Source organism: Camelina sativa, chromosome 19 (assembly GCF_000633955.1).
Source record: "Camelina sativa cultivar DH55 chromosome 19, Cs, whole genome shotgun sequence".
NCBI lineage: Eukaryota > Viridiplantae > Streptophyta > Magnoliopsida > Brassicales > Brassicaceae > Camelina > Camelina sativa.
The window spans coordinates 20,498,903-20,519,153 of record NC_025703.1 but is presented as its reverse complement, the minus strand read 5'-3'; the positions used below and the strand labels follow the sequence as shown (position 1 = coordinate 20,519,153).

The window sequence follows — 20,251 nt, the reverse complement described above, 5'->3', positions numbered from 1 at the left end:
TGGCTCTCTGACGGTATTTCTTCCCTCACAAACCCTTTCCTTTTTTTTATTCTCTTTGTTTGTTTGTTTGTTTGATGACTTGTTGTGACAAGTGTTTCTGTTAATAAAGATTGCATGGGTAGTAGAGAACTAGGTTAAGGTTTGCCACTTTACAAGCTTCAATCAGTTTGTTTGCTGCTATGGGCGAAGAACTGGATCGATTGTTGTTGTCTTTCTGCTTAGCGTTGAAAAGAGATGGCGACTCAATTGGTCTTAGTTTTTTTCCCAAATGTTGTAGGCTGACACAAGAGAGTAGATGAAGACAAAGAAGCCAAGATTCTGTGTTTTGAGGCAAATAACATTTCTATAAACAAATATTATGGTTTTTGAGGCAATAATAGGCTTTAGAAAACACATCATTCATTGATGGTTCTTACACATCTTCTTAAAAGCTTAAACATGTACCACCCGACCATTTTTTTAATGGAATGTGTCTTCTTTTCTTGTTGGCTATTACTGCATTTGAGTTGATTTGTAGTAGACACTTTAATGCAAGTATAATTACTGATTGGTCTTATACTCCCAGCTTGCAATGATGATGTGTGATGAGTTAGCCAGAAGAACACTGAAGCTACAGTTTATGTACAAAACTCTCACCTTTTTTAAAGCCTTTCTTCCCCAGAAAAACTTAGGAACGAAAAACCCTCTTGATTTTTGCCTACTTGTTTCTGACTTTCTTGGGAGAGTTTGTGTTTGTTTTCAGCCTATTAGAGCTTGCTGTATTGATTAGACTGGTAACTGATGTTTTGGTATAATTTTATCAGCTTGCAAAGAGGACTTTTGATGATGTCTACGCGTACCCAATGCGCGAGAAGCTTTAAGAGAGAGTTTAGGCAAAGAATAATTGTGTTGTACTGCTCAAACACTAATGTTCTCTTTGTCTTCAATTTTCCTATCAAAGACAAATGTCCTCCATCTTTTATATCTCAATTCTCTATGATCTCTGTTAAATCAACACACAGACTTGCATTTTTTTTTTTAACTCAGAACTTGCCACTTTTACTAATTTAAAACTCTGAAATATCCATGAGTTCGGATGACCATCGATATCACAGTAAGGAAATGAGGGGGGAAAAGTAGCAGAATTGGCAATAAAATAAGCCCGTAGACTTGAAAGAAGGCTTTAAGTTTCTTCTTCGTGTCCCTTGTCCTTGTGTAACATTATAGTCTCGGCAAAAGATGAGGTTGGTTCCTTCAAGATTTGTTTGAATGAGAAGCTTGTCAAAGGATCTCTTTGTCTTCAATTTTTCATATAACAAACATGTATCCTCTATCTCTCTCTATTACATCAACTCGACATTTAATTTTGCATTTCTGTTAAATGTAATGTAATGAGACACAAAGTACAAAACACTAGAGTTTCTTTGATCCTTCAGTTTCTGCAACCACCGTCACTAAAGCTCGCTCTTCTGATGGCTGTATCTGTTCTTCTTCCTGTGGAACTGAATCTCCTTCTTCTTCCTGTGGAAGTGTTTCTTCTTCTTCTTCCTGTGGAAGTGTTTCTTCTTCTGGCTTCTCATTCTCAACAGGCTCGTCTTCCTCGGGGTTTAGCTCTAGATTCTGTCTCCTATACCGAAATATCACCAGGATGATAAAAACTGCAAAACATGAAAAACTTATAGGTAATATTTTGATATCAGGCAAAGCAAATACTCTGCCAACCATTGGTTAGGTAAATTACTTGCAAAAATTCGGGTTCTTATGCTTGTCAAGTTCCAAAACGCTGTGACCGCAGAGGCGGCCAAGATCTTCTTGTGAGAGCAGACTCCCCATGCTTCACCTATTCTCGTTTTCACTCTTTCAACTGCACAGATGAAACTCAAACCAAGTCAAGATTTAAAATCATTGGACCAGTTAAAGACCTGTACAAATACTTGACTGTTGAGTCTAACCCAATTGACAATATGTGCAATTCGAATTTTCACCTTTTTGGCTAATCTGATGGGTGTAACATGAATACAGCTTTGGGATGGTGAAGCTGAGGAAGAAACCTGTTTCAGTAACATACACACACATCAGCTCAGTTCCTATCATGCTTAACATTGTTACAGCTTGTGTTCCAAATGTAATACCAAATGCGGATAGCCTCCACAGTGTTATGAGATGACCGTACTCAGCTCCAAGTAGCAGAAATGGTGTCACCTGGGACAAAAGAGAAACAGCGGATGAAAGGGCAAGTAAACCACCAAAACTAATTTGATAGAGAGAGAGAGGCAGGGAGGAGAAGTAAAAATGTCGATTGTTTTTTTTTACTTTGAGTGTCATTGATGGTTCTCCTGAAAAAACCTCACTAGCCTTCGAGATAAAAAAGTTGGCTGCGGGAAGCACTCGTCTAGATAAGCGCAAGACATCATCTTCACTCACATGGAACGCTCTCTTCGTGTCATCATTTTTCCTAAAGATAACAAACATTGATGGATCAAACTAACTAGTATGATTAGCTTCTGGAGAAGGGCAAACCAAACTGCAAAGAGACGACAGAAGTAGTGTGTGTACCTTTGACAAAGAGTGTTTGACAAGAAGGACCAGCAGACTAACACAAGTCCTAGGTTGGAAGCCACCGAGAAAACGCTTCAAAACAGAGAAAAAGGTCATGACTTGACTTGACTTGAGACTAGAGAAAACACAAATCTGACTGAGCCTAGAGCCTAGAGGGGGTAATACAATCACAATCACTAGTGTACCTAAAGTTGACTCCTTTGGCAAAGCAAGAAGATAGGAAAGACAGACACCCAAAACCGAACCAGAGGGTCGATTTGGCAGCATCTCTCCACATAACCAAATCAGTGATAATCTCTCCGATCCGATTCAAATCACTCTGACAAGCATCTTCACCATTATCCAAATGAGAACCTCAGAGTCAGAGATAANAGACACTTTAATGCAAGTATAATTACTGATTGGTCTTATACTCCCAGCTTGCAATGATGATGTGTGATGAGTTAGCCAGAAGAACACTGAAGCTACAGTTTATGTACAAAACTCTCACCTTTTTTAAAGCCTTTCTTCCCCAGAAAAACTTAGGAACGAAAAACCCTCTTGATTTTTGCCTACTTGTTTCTGACTTTCTTGGGAGAGTTTGTGTTTGTTTTCAGCCTATTAGAGCTTGCTGTATTGATTAGACTGGTAACTGATGTTTTGGTATAATTTTATCAGCTTGCAAAGAGGACTTTTGATGATGTCTACGCGTACCCAATGCGCGAGAAGCTTTAAGAGAGAGTTTAGGCAAAGAATAATTGTGTTGTACTGCTCAAACACTAATGTTCTCTTTGTCTTCAATTTTCCTATCAAAGACAAATGTCCTCCATCTTTTATATCTCAATTCTCTATGATCTCTGTTAAATCAACACACAGACTTGCATTTTTTTTTTTAACTCAGAACTTGCCACTTTTACTAATTTAAAACTCTGAAATATCCATGAGTTCGGATGACCATCGATATCACAGTAAGGAAATGAGGGGGGAAAAGTAGCAGAATTGGCAATAAAATAAGCCCGTAGACTTGAAAGAAGGCTTTAAGTTTCTTCTTCGTGTCCCTTGTCCTTGTGTAACATTATAGTCTCGGCAAAAGATGAGGTTGGTTCCTTCAAGATTTGTTTGAATGAGAAGCTTGTCAAAGGATCTCTTTGTCTTCAATTTTTCATATAACAAACATGTATCCTCTATCTCTCTCTATTACATCAACTCGACATTTAATTTTGCATTTCTGTTAAATGTAATGTAATGAGACACAAAGTACAAAACACTAGAGTTTCTTTGATCCTTCAGTTTCTGCAACCACCGTCACTAAAGCTCGCTCTTCTGATGGCTGTATCTGTTCTTCTTCCTGTGGAACTGAATCTCCTTCTTCTTCCTGTGGAAGTGTTTCTTCTTCTTCTTCCTGTGGAAGTGTTTCTTCTTCTGGCTTCTCATTCTCAACAGGCTCGTCTTCCTCGGGGTTTAGCTCTAGATTCTGTCTCCTATACCGAAATATCACCAGGATGATAAAAACTGCAAAACATGAAAAACTTATAGGTAATATTTTGATATCAGGCAAAGCAAATACTCTGCCAACCATTGGTTAGGTAAATTACTTGCAAAAATTCGGGTTCTTATGCTTGTCAAGTTCCAAAACGCTGTGACCGCAGAGGCGGCCAAGATCTTCTTGTGAGAGCAGACTCCCCATGCTTCACCTATTCTCGTTTTCACTCTTTCAACTGCACAGATGAAACTCAAACCAAGTCAAGATTTAAAATCATTGGACCAGTTAAAGACCTGTACAAATACTTGACTGTTGAGTCTAACCCAATTGACAATATGTGCAATTCGAATTTTCACCTTTTTGGCTAATCTGATGGGTGTAACATGAATACAGCTTTGGGATGGTGAAGCTGAGGAAGAAACCTGTTTCAGTAACATACACACACATCAGCTCAGTTCCTATCATGCTTAACATTGTTACAGCTTGTGTTCCAAATGTAATACCAAATGCGGATAGCCTCCACAGTGTTATGAGATGACCGTACTCAGCTCCAAGTAGCAGAAATGGTGTCACCTGGGACAAAAGAGAAACAGCGGATGAAAGGGCAAGTAAACCACCAAAACTAATTTGATAGAGAGAGAGAGGCAGGGAGGAGAAGTAAAAATGTCGATTGTTTTTTTTTACTTTGAGTGTCATTGATGGTTCTCCTGAAAAAACCTCACTAGCCTTCGAGATAAAAAAGTTGGCTGCGGGAAGCACTCGTCTAGATAAGCGCAAGACATCATCTTCACTCACATGGAACGCTCTCTTCGTGTCATCATTTTTCCTAAAGATAACAAACATTGATGGATCAAACTAACTAGTATGATTAGCTTCTGGAGAAGGGCAAACCAAACTGCAAAGAGACGACAGAAGTAGTGTGTGTACCTTTGACAAAGAGTGTTTGACAAGAAGGACCAGCAGACTAACACAAGTCCTAGGTTGGAAGCCACCGAGAAAACGCTTCAAAACAGAGAAAAAGGTCATGACTTGACTTGACTTGAGACTAGAGAAAACACAAATCTGACTGAGCCTAGAGCCTAGAGGGGGTAATACAATCACAATCACTAGTGTACCTAAAGTTGACTCCTTTGGCAAAGCAAGAAGATAGGAAAGACAGACACCCAAAACCGAACCAGAGGGTCGATTTGGCAGCATCTCTCCACATAACCAAATCAGTGATAATCTCTCCGATCCGATTCAAATCACTCTGACAAGCATCTTCACCATTATCCAAATGAGAACCTCAGAGTCAGAGATAANACATGTATCCTCTATCTCTCTCTATTACATCAACTCGACATTTAATTTTGCATTTCTGTTAAATGTAATGTAATGAGACACAAAGTACAAAACACTAGAGTTTCTTTGATCCTTCAGTTTCTGCAACCACCGTCACTAAAGCTCGCTCTTCTGATGGCTGTATCTGTTCTTCTTCCTGTGGAACTGAATCTCCTTCTTCTTCCTGTGGAAGTGTTTCTTCTTCTTCTTCCTGTGGAAGTGTTTCTTCTTCTGGCTTCTCATTCTCAACAGGCTCGTCTTCCTCGGGGTTTAGCTCTAGATTCTGTCTCCTATACCGAAATATCACCAGGATGATAAAAACTGCAAAACATGAAAAACTTATAGGTAATATTTTGATATCAGGCAAAGCAAATACTCTGCCAACCATTGGTTAGGTAAATTACTTGCAAAAATTCGGGTTCTTATGCTTGTCAAGTTCCAAAACGCTGTGACCGCAGAGGCGGCCAAGATCTTCTTGTGAGAGCAGACTCCCCATGCTTCACCTATTCTCGTTTTCACTCTTTCAACTGCACAGATGAAACTCAAACCAAGTCAAGATTTAAAATCATTGGACCAGTTAAAGACCTGTACAAATACTTGACTGTTGAGTCTAACCCAATTGACAATATGTGCAATTCGAATTTTCACCTTTTTGGCTAATCTGATGGGTGTAACATGAATACAGCTTTGGGATGGTGAAGCTGAGGAAGAAACCTGTTTCAGTAACATACACACACATCAGCTCAGTTCCTATCATGCTTAACATTGTTACAGCTTGTGTTCCAAATGTAATACCAAATGCGGATAGCCTCCACAGTGTTATGAGATGGCCGTACTCAGCTCCAAGTAGCAGAAATGGTGTCACCTGGGACAAAAGAGAAACAGCGGATGAAAGGGCAAGTAAACCACCAAAACTAATTTGATAGAGAGAGAGAGGCAGGGAGGAGAAGTAAAAATGTCGATTGTTTTTTTTTACTTTGAGTGTCATTGATGGTTCTCCTGAAAAAACCTCACTAGCCTTCGAGATAAAAAAGTTGGCTGCGGGAAGCACTCGTCTAGATAAGCGCAAGACATCATCTTCACTCACATGGAACGCTCTCTTCGTGTCATCATTTTTCCTAAAGATAACAAACATTGATGGATCAAACTAACTAGTATGATTAGCTTCTGGAGAAGGGCAAACCAAACTGCAAAGAGACGACAGAAGTAGTGTGTGTACCTTTGACAAAGAGTGTTTGACAAGAAGGACCAGCAGACTAACACAAGTCCTAGGTTGGAAGCCACCGAGAAAACGCTTCAAAACAGAGAAAAAGGTCATGACTTGACTTGACTTGAGACTAGAGAAAACACAAATCTGACTGAGCCTAGAGCCTAGAGGGGGTAATACAATCACAATCACTAGTGTACCTAAAGTTGACTCCTTTGGCAAAGCAAGAAGATAGGAAAGACAGACACCCAAAACCGAACCAGAGGGTCGATTTGGCAGCATCTCTCCACATAACCAAATCAGTGATAATCTCTCCGATCCGATTCAAATCACTCTGACAAGCATCTTCACCATTATCCAAATGAGAACCTCAGAGTCAGAGATAAGCATATACCATAATAAAGAAAAAGAATCTTGAGAGAAAGAAGAGTACTTGACGAACAAGGAGGAGCTAACAAGCTTCGCTTATCCTTCTTAGGGCGACCGTTGGTCTTCCGTTTTCTAGGCTTTACGTCATCATCGACCATCTCTTCAACAGCCTCCGACCTTCGCCTCGATCTCCGGGGATTCCTGGCAGAAACTAAAAGACCCTTTTGCCCTCCTTTCCCCTTGCCCCGTTTGCGAACCACCGCAGCAGCAGGCTCAGCCGCCATTTCGAGTCGATCGGCTAAACGGGTCCTGGATTTGCGGATCGGAGAAGAGACAGGAGATGGGTTCGGAGACGATGGAAGAAGAACCAAATCAAGAGAGAGGTTATTTGGAAAGGGTGCTTCTTGGTCTTCGACACCGACACCGACACGAGTGTTCGATCGGTGATAAGGAGGAGGCGTACAAGACTCCATTCTATATTCTGAGGAATTGAACTGAGAGAGGATCCTTCAAGAATCACTATTATAGAGAGTCTCTTGTTTGGGCGAAGTTCCAAAGATAGCCGTTGTAGGAATTTTTTGTTTTTCCCTTTTGTTTAAGGTTCCATTTGAATCTTGACACGGTCGCTCCACCTGTATATAAAAATAGTCCAAAGAAGCTCTGTAAAACTTTGAGGCATCTCATATATCATACCTTATTTATTTATAAACTTTTAGTTAGAAAAAAATTAAAACTTATATTAATTTTTCATTACTTATTTAAGAAATTGATAGTATCTTATTGCATATGTAAACATAAAATTAATGGAATTAATTATAATTTACTTTTAATTTTATTAAATATTAAATAATAATGCTGATAAAATTTATTTCATCTCTTCATACAGTATACTATATATGTAAGGTTGATTATTTATAATGGATTATTTTTTAATTTATAGTTTGTTTTAAGAAAAATAAAAATTCTCATATCAAGCTTAATTTCATTTATTTATGTTAAAACACTTAAAGATAATAAAACAATTTATTTATTTTCTTGTTTTAGATAATTAATTAAATAAGCATCAAACTATCTATCAATTAATAAAACAGTTAAAAATAGGATAATTTTTGTTTTCAGAAATATTTTAATATCTCCATAAATAGTAAATAAGGCAACACTATATATGTGTCAAGTTTTGGATATGATTTACTCTATTCTAGGTTATGTTCTTTTGTAATATCTCTACATCTCATTTTAATGATATTTATAGAAAGATCTAGAAGATCATTTTGATCAAAGAAGATATTATAAATATATTATAGAGATTTGTGTATATCTTATTTGATATTATTATTATGTTAATTAAGTAACTTAAATTATTTCTCATATGTTTTTTTTTTTTTTTTTTTTTTTTTTTCAGATCACTACTGGTCTGGAGATATAGGGGAAAATGGTCAAAATCAATCTCAACTATTTGGTAAACGCTTTTTTATACCTAAACTTCAACACCCTGCAAATAACAACCTGAACTGTATTAAAATTTAAAATTTCTACCTGAACTATAGAAAATGTTGTTAATTTCAACCTCTGTTAGAACACTGTTAAATTAGAGTTTAACGATGTTGAGTCAGATGATCTTTGACATCCACATGGCAGTGACAATGACCAAAACTAAGTTGTTTTGGTTATTTTTAAGTGTGTTGTAGCAAGAAATAAAGCGTTTGAAAAAAAAATGGAGTATTGGAATTCGTTTTCGGGTGTGTTGTGAAACTTTATTTTTGATTATTTCTCGCTATAAAATACCTAAAAATGACCAAAACGATATAGATTTAGTAAGTTCCAGTGCTACGTTGATGTTACGGACCGTTTGACTCAACATCATTAAACTATGATTTAACATTGTTCGAACAAAGATTAAAATTGACCACATTTTATATAGTTTAGGTAGCAAATTTGAATTTTAATATAGTTCATGTTGTTATTTACAGCATGTTGAAGTTTAGGTATAAAAAAGCGTTTGACAAATAGTTAGGGTTGATTTTAGCTGTTTTTCCGAAAATATAGTCTCCAACTATTTATATATGAACCAATCTATCATTACTTCATTAGTACTCATAACATGACATGTGGCTTATTAACATGCAAAAGAATTCTCGAAAAATTAATATCATGCATCGGCACCAGGGTCTCAAGGCTTAAGCATTACTTCATCAATAAAATCATGCGGGTAAGCAACCACGACGAATTTGGTCATCTTGCATAGGAATACAGCATTGGGACTTGGAAGGGGTTTTCACTGACGGGTCGGTACCAAAACATGTTTGATTTCTTAATCAAAATGTCGATTGTAATTAGTGATTAAAAACGTTTTTACATAAGATATTCTTAATTGAAAAGTGTATCTCACTAATTACATTTACCTAAACATCTTACCAGGTATTTTTCATTGTTTACAAGAATTATTTCTAATAACAAAGGAAAGTTCTATATATAGATACTATAAATATTATTATGGTAAAAAAGAATTTGAATTAACATTTTACTAGTTATCTATATATATATTTTAAAAATATAGCAATGAATCATGAAATAATGTAACATATCATAAAACAAATCATGGTTATCTTAGAATGAAATCTACTCAAAAACTTTTTTAAAAAGATGAATGTATCGATCACCTATTTAAATAGAGGTTGGTTTTATGAAATTAATATAACAATCTTAAAATAAAAGAAGATAAAACATAAAACAGAGTTTGCTTTTAGAATATTTAAGAAGATTAAAAAAAATGACAAAATGGATTGCGATCGTATTGATAATGATGGTGATGATAGTTGCGGTCAGAATAGAAGCACAAGAAGAAAGTGGTTGGACTCGTTGTTACCGCCTATGTTCTCGTCCTTGTCCCAATGATGATGGCAATTGCTTCGAAAACTGTAAAATAAAATGCGGTGGCCCTATCCCTTCCTCAACTCGTTTACCGTATGTATAATTTATAATGTCGTTAATTTCATATATACATATGTGTTTGTTTGTGTGTTTTCATTAATCATTCCTAATCACAAATTTGCTTGAATAGTAGATCACATGAGATGGCATCAATGGAAGTTCGCGGAAGGAGAGAATGATAAGAAGAATTTTGTCGCGGATTTGTGATCATGTCTACTGGTTTTAACTTCCCGTGATGTGTTAATGGTTTTATTTTTATTATTTTTTTTTATGACAACAAAAGATCAGCTCAAAAGAGCCAATTAGAAGGAAAAATGTTTACAAACAAAACATGCTGCGGAGACAGTCGCGTTTGGCGTGCCAAAGAATCCGAACTTACATTCGCATTTCGGGGAACTAGAGATAGGGAAAAGGAAGTGAACTCCGCTTGATCTATCTTGATATTGTCGAGGTAGGGTGTGAAAGCCGGCCAGTTGTGAGGAGAAGACACCATCTTCACCAAGTCTGAACAGTACGTATAGAAAGCCACGTTCCGGTAGTCGTGTCTGATCATGTACCGCATAGTCCAACTAAAAGCTTCTACTTCAGCATGTAGGGGGATACTCCCATATTTGACACCGAATCTTGAAAGGAAGAACAAACCCATCCTGCACTTGCAAAAGCGTCAGTCGCTTTCCAAGAACCATCAACGAAACACCGATAACCTGCAAAGAAGGTAGGAAGGGAGCTTGTGGGCCTCCTTTGTCTAGATTTAGAGGCGAGGGGAAGGTTGGGATAATCCTCATCCTCAACCTCCACCTGGGCCTGCAACCAGGTGTTCGCCTCTCCTTCCGCCAACCGAACCACGTTTAGTGGATTTTCACTCACATCTTCAAATACGCGAGAATTCCTCGCTTTCCAAATATACCACATGAGCCAAGGAAAAGCCGCTATCTGAGAACCTTAATTAGTAGGACCCAGAAAATGGTCCACATTGGCGTACAAAGACTCCGTCGGAAAATAGTTGGGGCCTCCGGGTAGCTGGGCTAAAGCCCAAACCTGTCGAGCCGGTGGGTACCGGAAAATAGCATGATTTATTGTTTCTTCATCTGTCCCACACCGTGCACATGCTGAATCACACGCAATGCCGCGTCTCTGCAGATTTGTCGAAACCGAAATACACCCTATCAAAACCTGCCACATAAAATGTTTAATTTTTGGTGGACAGTGAACACCCCATACGCCGGCCAAGAGAGGAGTAATCTCTGGACCCGATCGACGGACCGTACTAATCTGCGATGCAGCAAAGCGTTCTGTATCATACCCTGACTTAACTGTATACTTTCCAGATTTTGTGAAATGCCAACCCAAGGAATCTGCCAACCGACAACTTCCTAAAGGTATAGCCCCTATAAGATCAACATCTTCCGGGGCAAAATGCTCATTGAGCATATCCATACGCCAAGTATTCGTGTGACAATCAATTAAATGAGAAATTTGAAGAGAAAATGACCCTTACTTAACGCTGGTCTTGGGGATTAATCTGGTACCCAGGGGTCTGTCCATATCGAAATGGATTCCCCCGAACCAACCCGTTTAATAAATCCTTTATTTACCAAAGATCTAGCGGAAATAATACTCCTCCACCCATAAGATGGAGAATAAGACCGTATCGGTTCCATAGGATTGGAATTCCGATAATACATGCTTTTGAAAACCCGGGCAAAAAGTGTGTCTGGTGTCTCAATCAGCCGCCACAATTGCTTTCCCAACAATGCCGAATTAAAATCATCGACATTCCTAAAACCCAAACCCCCCAACTGCTTACTACAACATAACTTTTCCCAAGCTAACCAGTGCATCCCCCCAGACTGTCCTGTAGTACTCCACCAAAAATTTGCCACTGCACCAGTGAGTTTTGACGTTATTGTTTTCGGCAACCGGAAACACGACATTACAAAAGTCGGGACCGATGTGGCAACTGACTTGATCATCACCTCTTTGCCCCATTTGGAGAGAAGCTTTGCCGTCCAACCGGTCGTTCGACCCTGAAATCTATTAAGGGTTTTATTAAAACGAGAAATATGTTAAGAAAACCTTGAGTTTTTAAATATATCAAAATTTATAACTTTTCATTTTCTATAAATAAAGACTAGTCTACTTTCATTTTATTTGGACGTAGAAAAAAAACCCATCTTTCGATTAAAAAAATAAGTTTAGTCTCCTTTAAACTTTTGTTTTAGTTTTAAATATCCTTTTATCTAAATGGATCCAAACACTAACCCTTTCAACACCCATAATTCTTCTAATTACCCTTTCAACTACCCCAATCCCAATAGTTATCACTTGCCTCAGCTGTTCCAAACTATCTTCCATATTGCATAATATCCGATTTGGATATCATCATGAGATCGTGTATCATATTGCATAATATAATTGTTGAAGATGAACGAAATATATATGCTCAACATTGGACTGATTAATGATCAATCTGAGGCAAGTGGGTCGAATACACAACAACCATTCTTGACCGAAGTGCTATCCATATTTGCAAACTATGTGTGTGCTAAAAACTAATATATAAAATAACAAAAATTATTAAAACAAAAATTATTTTATAAGATTATTTAATATTTACTTACTTAATTTCAATTTGATATTAACGGTGATTAATAATATGTAATCACAAAAAACATAAACATAAATAAAATGAAAAATATGTAATAAAAATGGTGGGATAAGGTGTTGTAATTTTACTAAACAAAATTATTGTAGAGAGTAAAAGTTATATAGGTGTTGAATAATGTTGAGTGTTAAAAGATAATGTGGAAGAGAGAGAGAAGATAATGTTGAGTGTTAAAAGTAAAAAAGTGGGTGTTGTAAATGGGTAACCATTGTAGATAGTCTTATAAGTCAGCCATGAAACATTATAACTCAGCCGTTATATAAGGTGACATAGTTTGCTGATGTGTATTTTTTTTCTTCATGCCCACTCGCAGCAAACTCGTGTTGCGCGCATGAGTCTAAAAGCTGTGGGTTCTAACTTCTAACCCACCAAATCCTTTGTTTTGAAAGCAACACACCTTTCTCTAAAAACCCATTACGTAGGTTGCATGGAAACGGAAACGGATACGTGGAAAGGAAACGTTTTGAAAACTGAGATGTGTTGTATCTTTCCTTGGTGTGAAACCAAGTTTTAAATAAAACTTCAGATGACAAAAAAAAAGGATATTACAATCAAGTTTTAAAAATTCTTTCTTTAAATAAATCAATTGATATTATGATAAAGTTGCATTGTTCTCCAAGTGGGACTTTGACCTGGTGAGAGGATGATTAAAATGGTATATTAAGAGATGTGTTTGAGCTCTCAGTTACCCAGCAAGCAAAACCACTATGAGAAACTCAAACCTACTTCTGGATGCGACGACGACTTCTGATGCGCCAATTCACGTCTAGCTAGAAACCTTCAAAATGCCACCAATCTAAATAGAACTGGAAAGCAAGACAAGGAGCAAAGTCTAGGCCCTCGGTTATTACCAAAATCAAGAGCGAGAAAGGCGCTAATACGAGGAAGCTAACAACCACAGCGAACAACACCAAGGAGAAAAGGACCTGCAAACTTAGAGAACTAAAACATCTTCGAACAAAAACTGAGCCTCTGCTTAAGAAGGGAGTGAACCAAAAGTGAGCCGCTGGCTGATACGGTGAGACAAAGATCGAGAGGAAAGGCAATGGCTGGACAAGAACCCACAACCACTCCACATGGCGCTTTGAAGCAATGACAAGCACAAAACCAGCTCTGAGATCTGGGACATGAAACAGCAAACCACAATGGCATTATTCTTCAAGCTATTCGTCGATCTAACTGATCTGGCATCATCATATTTGCTGTAATCAGAAACCCTCACAGATAAAGGCCGCTCTAACCGTTTCCTCGACACACAAAGTCATACACCAAACCAAACGAAACAGCTCCTCAAACGATGGCTGAAAGACCTGACAAGGTGACTCTTGAAACAAACTAAGACTTAAACAAACTAAGACGAAGCAAACTAGCCCTAGCATACCGTAGAAGAGAACCAGACCCGCAAATCTGCTTACCAGATCAGAAGACAGAAGGAAACAACGGTCACAGATCCACAAAGAACACACTCTGTTCTCCAAGAGAAACCAAAGCCTTCGGATTTTACCAGAACAGAGGAACCGACAACACTTCTGAAGTCGGAGTCCCAACATCGACTTTCTCTGGAGAAGCCTACCACCGACAAACTTACAAAACTTGCCGTGAAGACCCCACTGAAACTGCCAATCTAAGTGAGGGAGGCCAGATCCGGTGCTAGACAAGCCAGCAAGATCCAGCCTCGATCTGAATTTTTTTTTCCTTCTTCGGCGGCTAAAAGTTGAGAGAGAAAGAGAACTAGAGTTGATTGTAATATCCAATATTTCAATCTCTTTCTAAATGAATAATATTCTTGATAATTAACAAATTAATTAAATCTGACACCACAAGTTAAAGTTTACTAATTCTTGCATTACTCAAATAAAAATGATATATGTTCACAGATTAAATGGCATTATGAATACTATCTATAGCGTTGGATTATGATAATTAAAGATAATTGTATAGTATATTTGGAACCCATAATTTTATAAGGTTATTTATAGCATCCTCAATATTTAACAATTTTTATGAAGAATTCGAAAACATAACATGAATATGTGTAAGGCAATTAAAAACTAGTAATTTCTTAAAGAAATATTAGATAATTAAGAAATAAAGAAAAAACAAACAACACAAAAAATCATATACTGTAGTTGTTTGGTATATTTTTAAGAGTTTACAAAACAATCAATTTATGATAACACTAAGACAACACAAAAAATATTCACAATATATAATATTTTTACCATCTAATCGAATTGTGTTGATTTTATATTGTCCAATTTGGGAGTTGGGACCGGAGAAATATAATAATTTATAGTTGTTATTAGTTTATCAAATATGATTTAGTATTTCTGTAAACATACCATGTACCGAAAATAAGTCAAAACTAACAGTTCACCTCATAGAACTGTAGTCAAGTCATCAACAGTATTTGGATCCCATATATAGCAAATCTTCTTCTCGAGTTCCTAAAACATTTCTAACAGCGTCGGAAAACTTTTCCAACATAATTTGGCTAATCCATTACCACGTAGCTAGTGTTGGGCGTTCGGGTATTCGGTTCGGTTCCAGATATATCTATTCGGTTCCGGATAGTTTAGATATAGAGGTTTAGGATTCATTCGGTTAATTTACTATTTCGGTTTGGGTTCGGTTCGGTTTTGGTTATTTTTGGTTCGATTCCGGATACTCGAAATAGTGTAATACATTTAAAAAAAATTATTTAAATAAAATATGATTATAATTTAACTGTTGTAAACTAGAGAAATCGAAGGAGGTTTTCTCTTCTTCTTCTTATTTATTATGTTCAATAATCATACATATATATAGTGAAGGACAAAGCCTTAATACATTAGGACTAAACCGACTTAGACTAAGAGGAGGTGGCCGATGGGCCTTATGGTCTTGGACGTACATGGGCCGTGTATGGGCCGGTTATGGAAGATCCACTCCAAGTGTTTTACAACACTCCCACTTGGATGACATAACCGTGCCAATGCTAAGAAGGATCTCTGTAATGCGTTTGGGGGTGCTGCGTCATTAAAACCTTACCAGAAAAACTCATTGGGACAAAACCATGATGAAGGAAAAAGAGTACAGCACACATTACTCCCCCTGTTCTAAGCATCACTAAAAGTCCTTAAGTCTCCGCATCCCAATCTGGTGCATGAGCTTCTTGTAGAGGGAACTTGTACCACTTGAACTTCTCCGGCCTTTTGTAGTTCATGTGTGAAGAAGAATTTCGGTAATATGTGCTTCGTCCGATCTCCCTTAATATATCCTTCCTTGAGTTGTGCGATGCAGGCCGTATTGTCCTCATATATAACCGTTGCTTCCTTATCGTCGGTCATACCACAATCTGTCTTGATATGTTGAATCATCGTTCTCAACCAAACACATTCACGGCTGGCTTCATGAATTGCTAGAATCTCCACGTGATTAGATGAAGTGGCCACAATGCTTTGATTCATAGAACGCCACGAAATTGCGGTACCACCGTGTGTAAACACATAGCCGGTTTAAGACTTTGAATTATGTGGATCCGATAAGTAACATGCATCAGCAAAACCAACTAAACCTTCTTTGTTATAGTTAGTATAATATAAACCCAAATCTGTCGTCCCTTGTAGGTAACGTAATACATGTTTGATACCGTTCCAGTGCCTTTGGGTCGGACAAGAGCTAAATCTTGCTAGGAGGTTCACGGCAAAACATATGTCCGGTCTAGTGTGGCTAGCCAAGAACATTAACGCTCCTATAGCACTGAGGTATGGTACTTCCGGACCGAGAACTTCTTCATCGTCCTTCTTTGGACCAAAAGGATCTTTATCCAAATCAAGGCTCCTTACAACCATTGGGCTAGTCAATGGGTGAGCTTGGTCCATATTAAACCTCTTGAGTACCTTTTCAGTATATGCCATTTGATGCACAAGGATTCCATTATCTATGTACTCAAGCTGCAATCCCAAACAGAACTTAGTTTTACCTAGGTCTTTCATTTCAAACTCTTTCTTGAGATAATCAACTGTTTGGGCGATTTCCCTAGAGGTTCCTAGGATATTCAAATCATCCTCATATACTGCTATGATTACAAACCCTTTGTTTGCAAACTTCTTTATAAAAATACATGGACTGATGGGATCATTCTTATAGCCCTCTTTGGCTAGGTACTCACTTAGTCTATTGTACCACATACGCCCACTTTGTTTCAGTCCATAAAGGGATTTGTTTAGCCTTATGCAGTATTGTTCTCGAGAACCATTCTTATCTTTGAGCTCAATACCCTCTGGTAATCTCATATAAATTTCATAATCCAGTGGACCATATAAGTATGCGGTTACAACATCCATTAACCGCAAATCCAGTTTTTCTCTTATAGCCAGACTTATTAAATGTCTAAAAGTCGTTGCATCCATCACAGGGGAGTATGTCTCCTCATAATCTATTCCTGGTCTTTGAGAGAATCCTTGTGCTACAAGCCGTGCATTATATCTCACGATTTCATTATTCTCATTTCTCTTTCTTACAAAGACCCATTTGTGTCCAACTGGCTTTATATCGAATGGTGTCCTTAAGATCAGACCAAACACATTCCTTTTCTTTAATGAATTTAACTCCACGTCAATGGCTTCTTTCCATTTTAATCATTCTGAACTTTGAGTGCACTCTAATATGGACGTGGGTTCATGATCCTCATTTATTTCAAGTGCTACCTTATAAGCAAATACATCATCGATGTCGACATCTTTACGGTTCCATTGTATTCCAGACATGATATAATTGATTGAGATCTCATTATTATCAATACCTTCAGGTCCTTGAGGTTCAACGTCCCAAACCTCATTCGGTACCTTAGGATTTACCGCGGCCATGTCTGTAATTTCCTTAACCTCGGTTTGATTTGCACCTTTCTTAGATTTCCGAGGGTTCGTATCTTTGGAACCTAATGGCCTACCACGTTTCAAACAGGCCTTAGACTATGTAGCAACTTGATTATTGTGTTCCTTTTGAACATCAATACATACTGGTGCATTACAAGATGGTATGTACGATTTTGTTATTCTCTTTGGGTCAGCAAAGGAATCTGGCAATTGAATAGCTAGCTTTTGCAAATGTATAATCTTTTGGACCTCTGCCTCACATGCTAGAGTCCGAGGATCTTGCCAATTTAAGGATGTTTGATTCCATGATAATTCTTTGACCAGCTTGTTATTCTCTCCACCCAACATAGGAAATTTGGATTCAGCAAACTGACAATCCACGTATCTGGCCTTAAATAAATCACCCGTAGTTGGCTCAAGATACTTAATTATGGTGGGAGAATCATATCCAACATATATTCCCATCCTCATTTAAGATCCCATCTTTGTTCTCTGTGATGGTGCAATCGGTACATAAAACGGCATACCTAAATGTCTATAGATGGGATATGTCTGGCTCATGATCCGTTAGTAATTGGGATGGCGAATATTTATGCTCACTAGATGGCCTGATGCGTATAAGTTCTGATGCATGTAATATTGCGTGTCCCCAAACCGACACAAGAAGCTTCAACCTTAGGAGTAATGGTCGAGCAATTAATTGAATACGTTTAACAAAGGATTCATCTAATCCATTTTGTGTATGTACATGTGCCACGGGATGTTCCACACTTACCCCCATGAACATACAATATTCATTAAACGCTTGGGATGTAAATTCACCAGCATTGTCTAGACGTATAGTCTTAAGTGGAAAATCTCTTTAATTACGTTGACTGGTGATGGCCTTATAATGAGTTTTCCTTGTGCGCATGCTACACACGTGAGATTCTTAGGAATAACTCTTCTCTCTTTTAGAGTGTGCCCATTTGAATTTATTATTAGCTTACGCATCATGTTCGAACCCGGATGGCCAAGCCGGTCATGCCATAAAGTGAATTGTTCATTGAACATTTTATTCATTGCCAAATTAGCCTCTATCATATTAATCTTAGCATGGTAAAGACCAGTGGCTAGTGCGGGTATAGTCTCTAGGACTTTTTTAAGTCCTTGGTGATTTCAGTAATATATAGGAACTCTTGGTTTCCTTCACCCTTAGTTTCAACATGTAGACCATTCAAACGAATGTCTTTAAAACTCAATAAGCTTCTCTTTGAACTGGGTGAATATAGGGCCTCAGTTAGTTCAAGATGTGTGCCATTTGGTAATAAAATATGTGTTTGGCCGTAGCCTTCAATTAAACTTACTATACCCGCTATTATGCTAATATTGGCATTTTTCATAATGAGATTTTGCAAAATATCTCTTATCTTTCAAAATTGTGTGGCTTAATCCACTATCCACCACAATTATATTCTTGTCCTTAGCCATTTCTCAAATGGACAAGAATTTATGTTTTAAACATAAACAAATGATTTTATATTGAAGGAAATAAAATAATTGAATTTGAACCAAAATAATAATTCAATAAAATTGAAAGTCATAAAATATAGATAATTAAAATAAATCAATACAACGAATAAAAAATTTAATTATCCTCTCTTAGGCAATCAAAAGTTTCATAATCCAATTGGTCATCATTCTCATGGTCGAAATCTCCTTCACCTTCTAGATGAACCAGGTTAGCTTATGGATTCTTTTTCAAATTCTCTTGATAGAGATCAATAAGATGCTTAGATGTCCTGCATGTCTTAGCCCAATGATTTACCATACCACATCGGTGACAAACCGATTTAGTCTTATGTTGCGGTTTGAAAATTCTGCAGCCTCAACCACGACCACGACCGAAGTCGGATCGGTTCCCACGGCCATAACCATCAGATTGGTTTCCTTGGTACTGGCCACGACCACCACGTCCTCTACCACGGCCATGGCCGTGATACTTATCTCTATGGACGTAGTTGGTCTCTTTAATTTCCTTGGGCTCTTTAGGCTCTTTCTTAGCATGTCAACCTTGTGAGCTTCTGGTAAGGGGGTAGATCCAGGAAGCCTCACAGCACTGTTCATCAACAATAGCTAATTGTTTTGCTCGACAAGTAGCAAACAAGAGATGAGGCTTGCATAAGTTTTAAAACCCTTTTCACGATATTGTTGCTGAAGCAGTATGTTATTAGTGTGAAAGGCAGAGAATGTCTTCTCTAGCAAGTCCTCCTTTGTAACCTCAGTACCACATAACTTCAAGATTGAGACTATCTTAAATAGCTCTGAGTTATACTCATCCACGGATTTAAAATCCTGGATCTTTAGGTTTTTCCAATCGAATTGAGCCTTTTGTAGGAGCACCGTCTATTGGTGTCCATATCTGTTTTTCAACTCTGTCCAAAGCTCAAGAGTATCTTCTATGGTAAGGTACTGGTTCTTGAGACTCTCAGCAAGATGATGGCGTATATGTAATATCGCCTTATACTTATTCTTTTCAGTGCAATCATACTCATCCTCAATGCATTCGCATAGGTCTTTTGTTTCAGGTTGATCTTAGTGTCCAATGCCCATTGTAAGACCATCATTAATGGGAGAACACCAAGGGTGTTCTAAGCCCAAAAAAATTATAAAAATAATGAATAGTGGCTTAGAACACTTTTTTTAGTTCTTAATGTAGAACTGATTTAAGCCCAGTTCTTATTTGACGTGGCTTCATGTGATTGGACGAGATTTTTTGGAAAAAAAGAAAATATTTCATTTATATAAGTAAGCAATTTAAATGTTAATTTATAAGTTTTTATAATTGTAATATGTTTAAGAATATTATATTAATTTATAAGTATACAATTGCTTTTATATAAGTAAGCAATTTAAATGTT

At 37.5% G+C, this 20,251-nt stretch overlaps 3 protein-coding genes and 2 long non-coding RNA genes across 7 annotated transcripts; 2 read left to right on the top strand and 3 right to left on the bottom strand.

The window, feature by feature from the left end:
- LOC104766767 lies at nt 1–996 on the top strand. 3 transcript variants are annotated; one of them, XR_002036710.1, is made up of 3 exons: nt 1–13; nt 566–621; nt 804–996. It is a non-coding gene; the product is annotated as an uncharacterized LOC104766767 (long non-coding RNA). The 3 variants fall into 3 exon arrangements; XR_002036711.1 differs by having other exon boundaries at nt 2–13; nt 278–621; XR_764114.1 differs by lacking the exon at nt 1–13 and having other exon boundaries at nt 20–621.
- Nucleotides 1,274–2,884, bottom strand: LOC104768037 (reticulon-like protein B17; the record flags this gene model as incomplete). Its single annotated transcript, XM_010491984.1, has 7 exons — nt 1,274–1,637; nt 1,721–1,843; nt 1,965–2,030; nt 2,112–2,181; nt 2,293–2,434; nt 2,536–2,610; nt 2,724–2,884. Coding segments are annotated over 7 exons (882 nt in total), but the record flags the coding sequence as incomplete, so codon positions are not given.
- LOC104766766 lies at nt 2,922–3,388 on the top strand. Its single transcript, XR_764113.1, has 2 exons — nt 2,922–3,013; nt 3,196–3,388. It is a non-coding gene; the product is annotated as an uncharacterized LOC104766766 (long non-coding RNA).
- On the bottom strand, nt 3,666–5,343 carry LOC104768036 (reticulon-like protein B17). The gene is made up of 8 exons (XM_019240956.1): nt 5,337–5,343; nt 5,116–5,284; nt 4,928–5,002; nt 4,685–4,826; nt 4,504–4,573; nt 4,357–4,422; nt 4,113–4,235; nt 3,666–4,029 (listed from the first exon to the last, which is right to left on the bottom strand). The coding sequence occupies exons 1-8, from the start codon at nt 5,341–5,343 to the stop codon at nt 3,785–3,787; spliced, it is 897 nt and encodes a 298-aa protein (XP_019096501.1). The 3' UTR covers nt 3,666–3,784.
- Nucleotides 5,313–7,508, bottom strand: LOC104766765 (reticulon-like protein B17). The gene is made up of 8 exons (XM_010490712.1): nt 6,961–7,508; nt 6,728–6,872; nt 6,540–6,614; nt 6,297–6,438; nt 6,116–6,185; nt 5,969–6,034; nt 5,725–5,847; nt 5,313–5,641 (listed from the first exon to the last, which is right to left on the bottom strand). Exons 1-8 carry the CDS (start codon nt 7,367–7,369, stop codon nt 5,397–5,399), a joined length of 1,275 nt encoding a protein of 424 aa, XP_010489014.1. The 5' UTR covers nt 7,370–7,508; the 3' UTR covers nt 5,313–5,396.

Bases quoted from the DNA above. Each gene is read 5' to 3' on its own strand.
- LOC104766765 (XM_010490712.1), bottom strand. From the start codon at position 7,369: ATGGAGTCTTGTACGCCTCCTCCTTATCACCGATCGAACACTCGTGTC. The intron at 6,873-6,960 runs GTACTCTTCTTT...ATAATGGTGAAG, and splicing joins AGCTCCTCCTTGTTCGTCAA to ATGCTTGTCAGAGTGATTTG. The intron at 5,848-5,968 runs GTGAAAATTCGA...TCATCTGTGCAG, and splicing joins CCATCAGATTAGCCAAAAAG to TTGAAAGAGTGAAAACGAGA.
- LOC104768036 (XM_019240956.1), bottom strand. The intron at 4,827-4,927 runs GTACACACACTA...TGTTATCTTTAG, and splicing joins TCAAACACTCTTTGTCAAAG to GAAAAATGATGACACGAAGA. The intron at 4,423-4,503 runs GTATTACATTTG...TTACTGAAACAG, and splicing joins GTGGAGGCTATCCGCATTTG to GTTTCTTCCTCAGCTTCACC.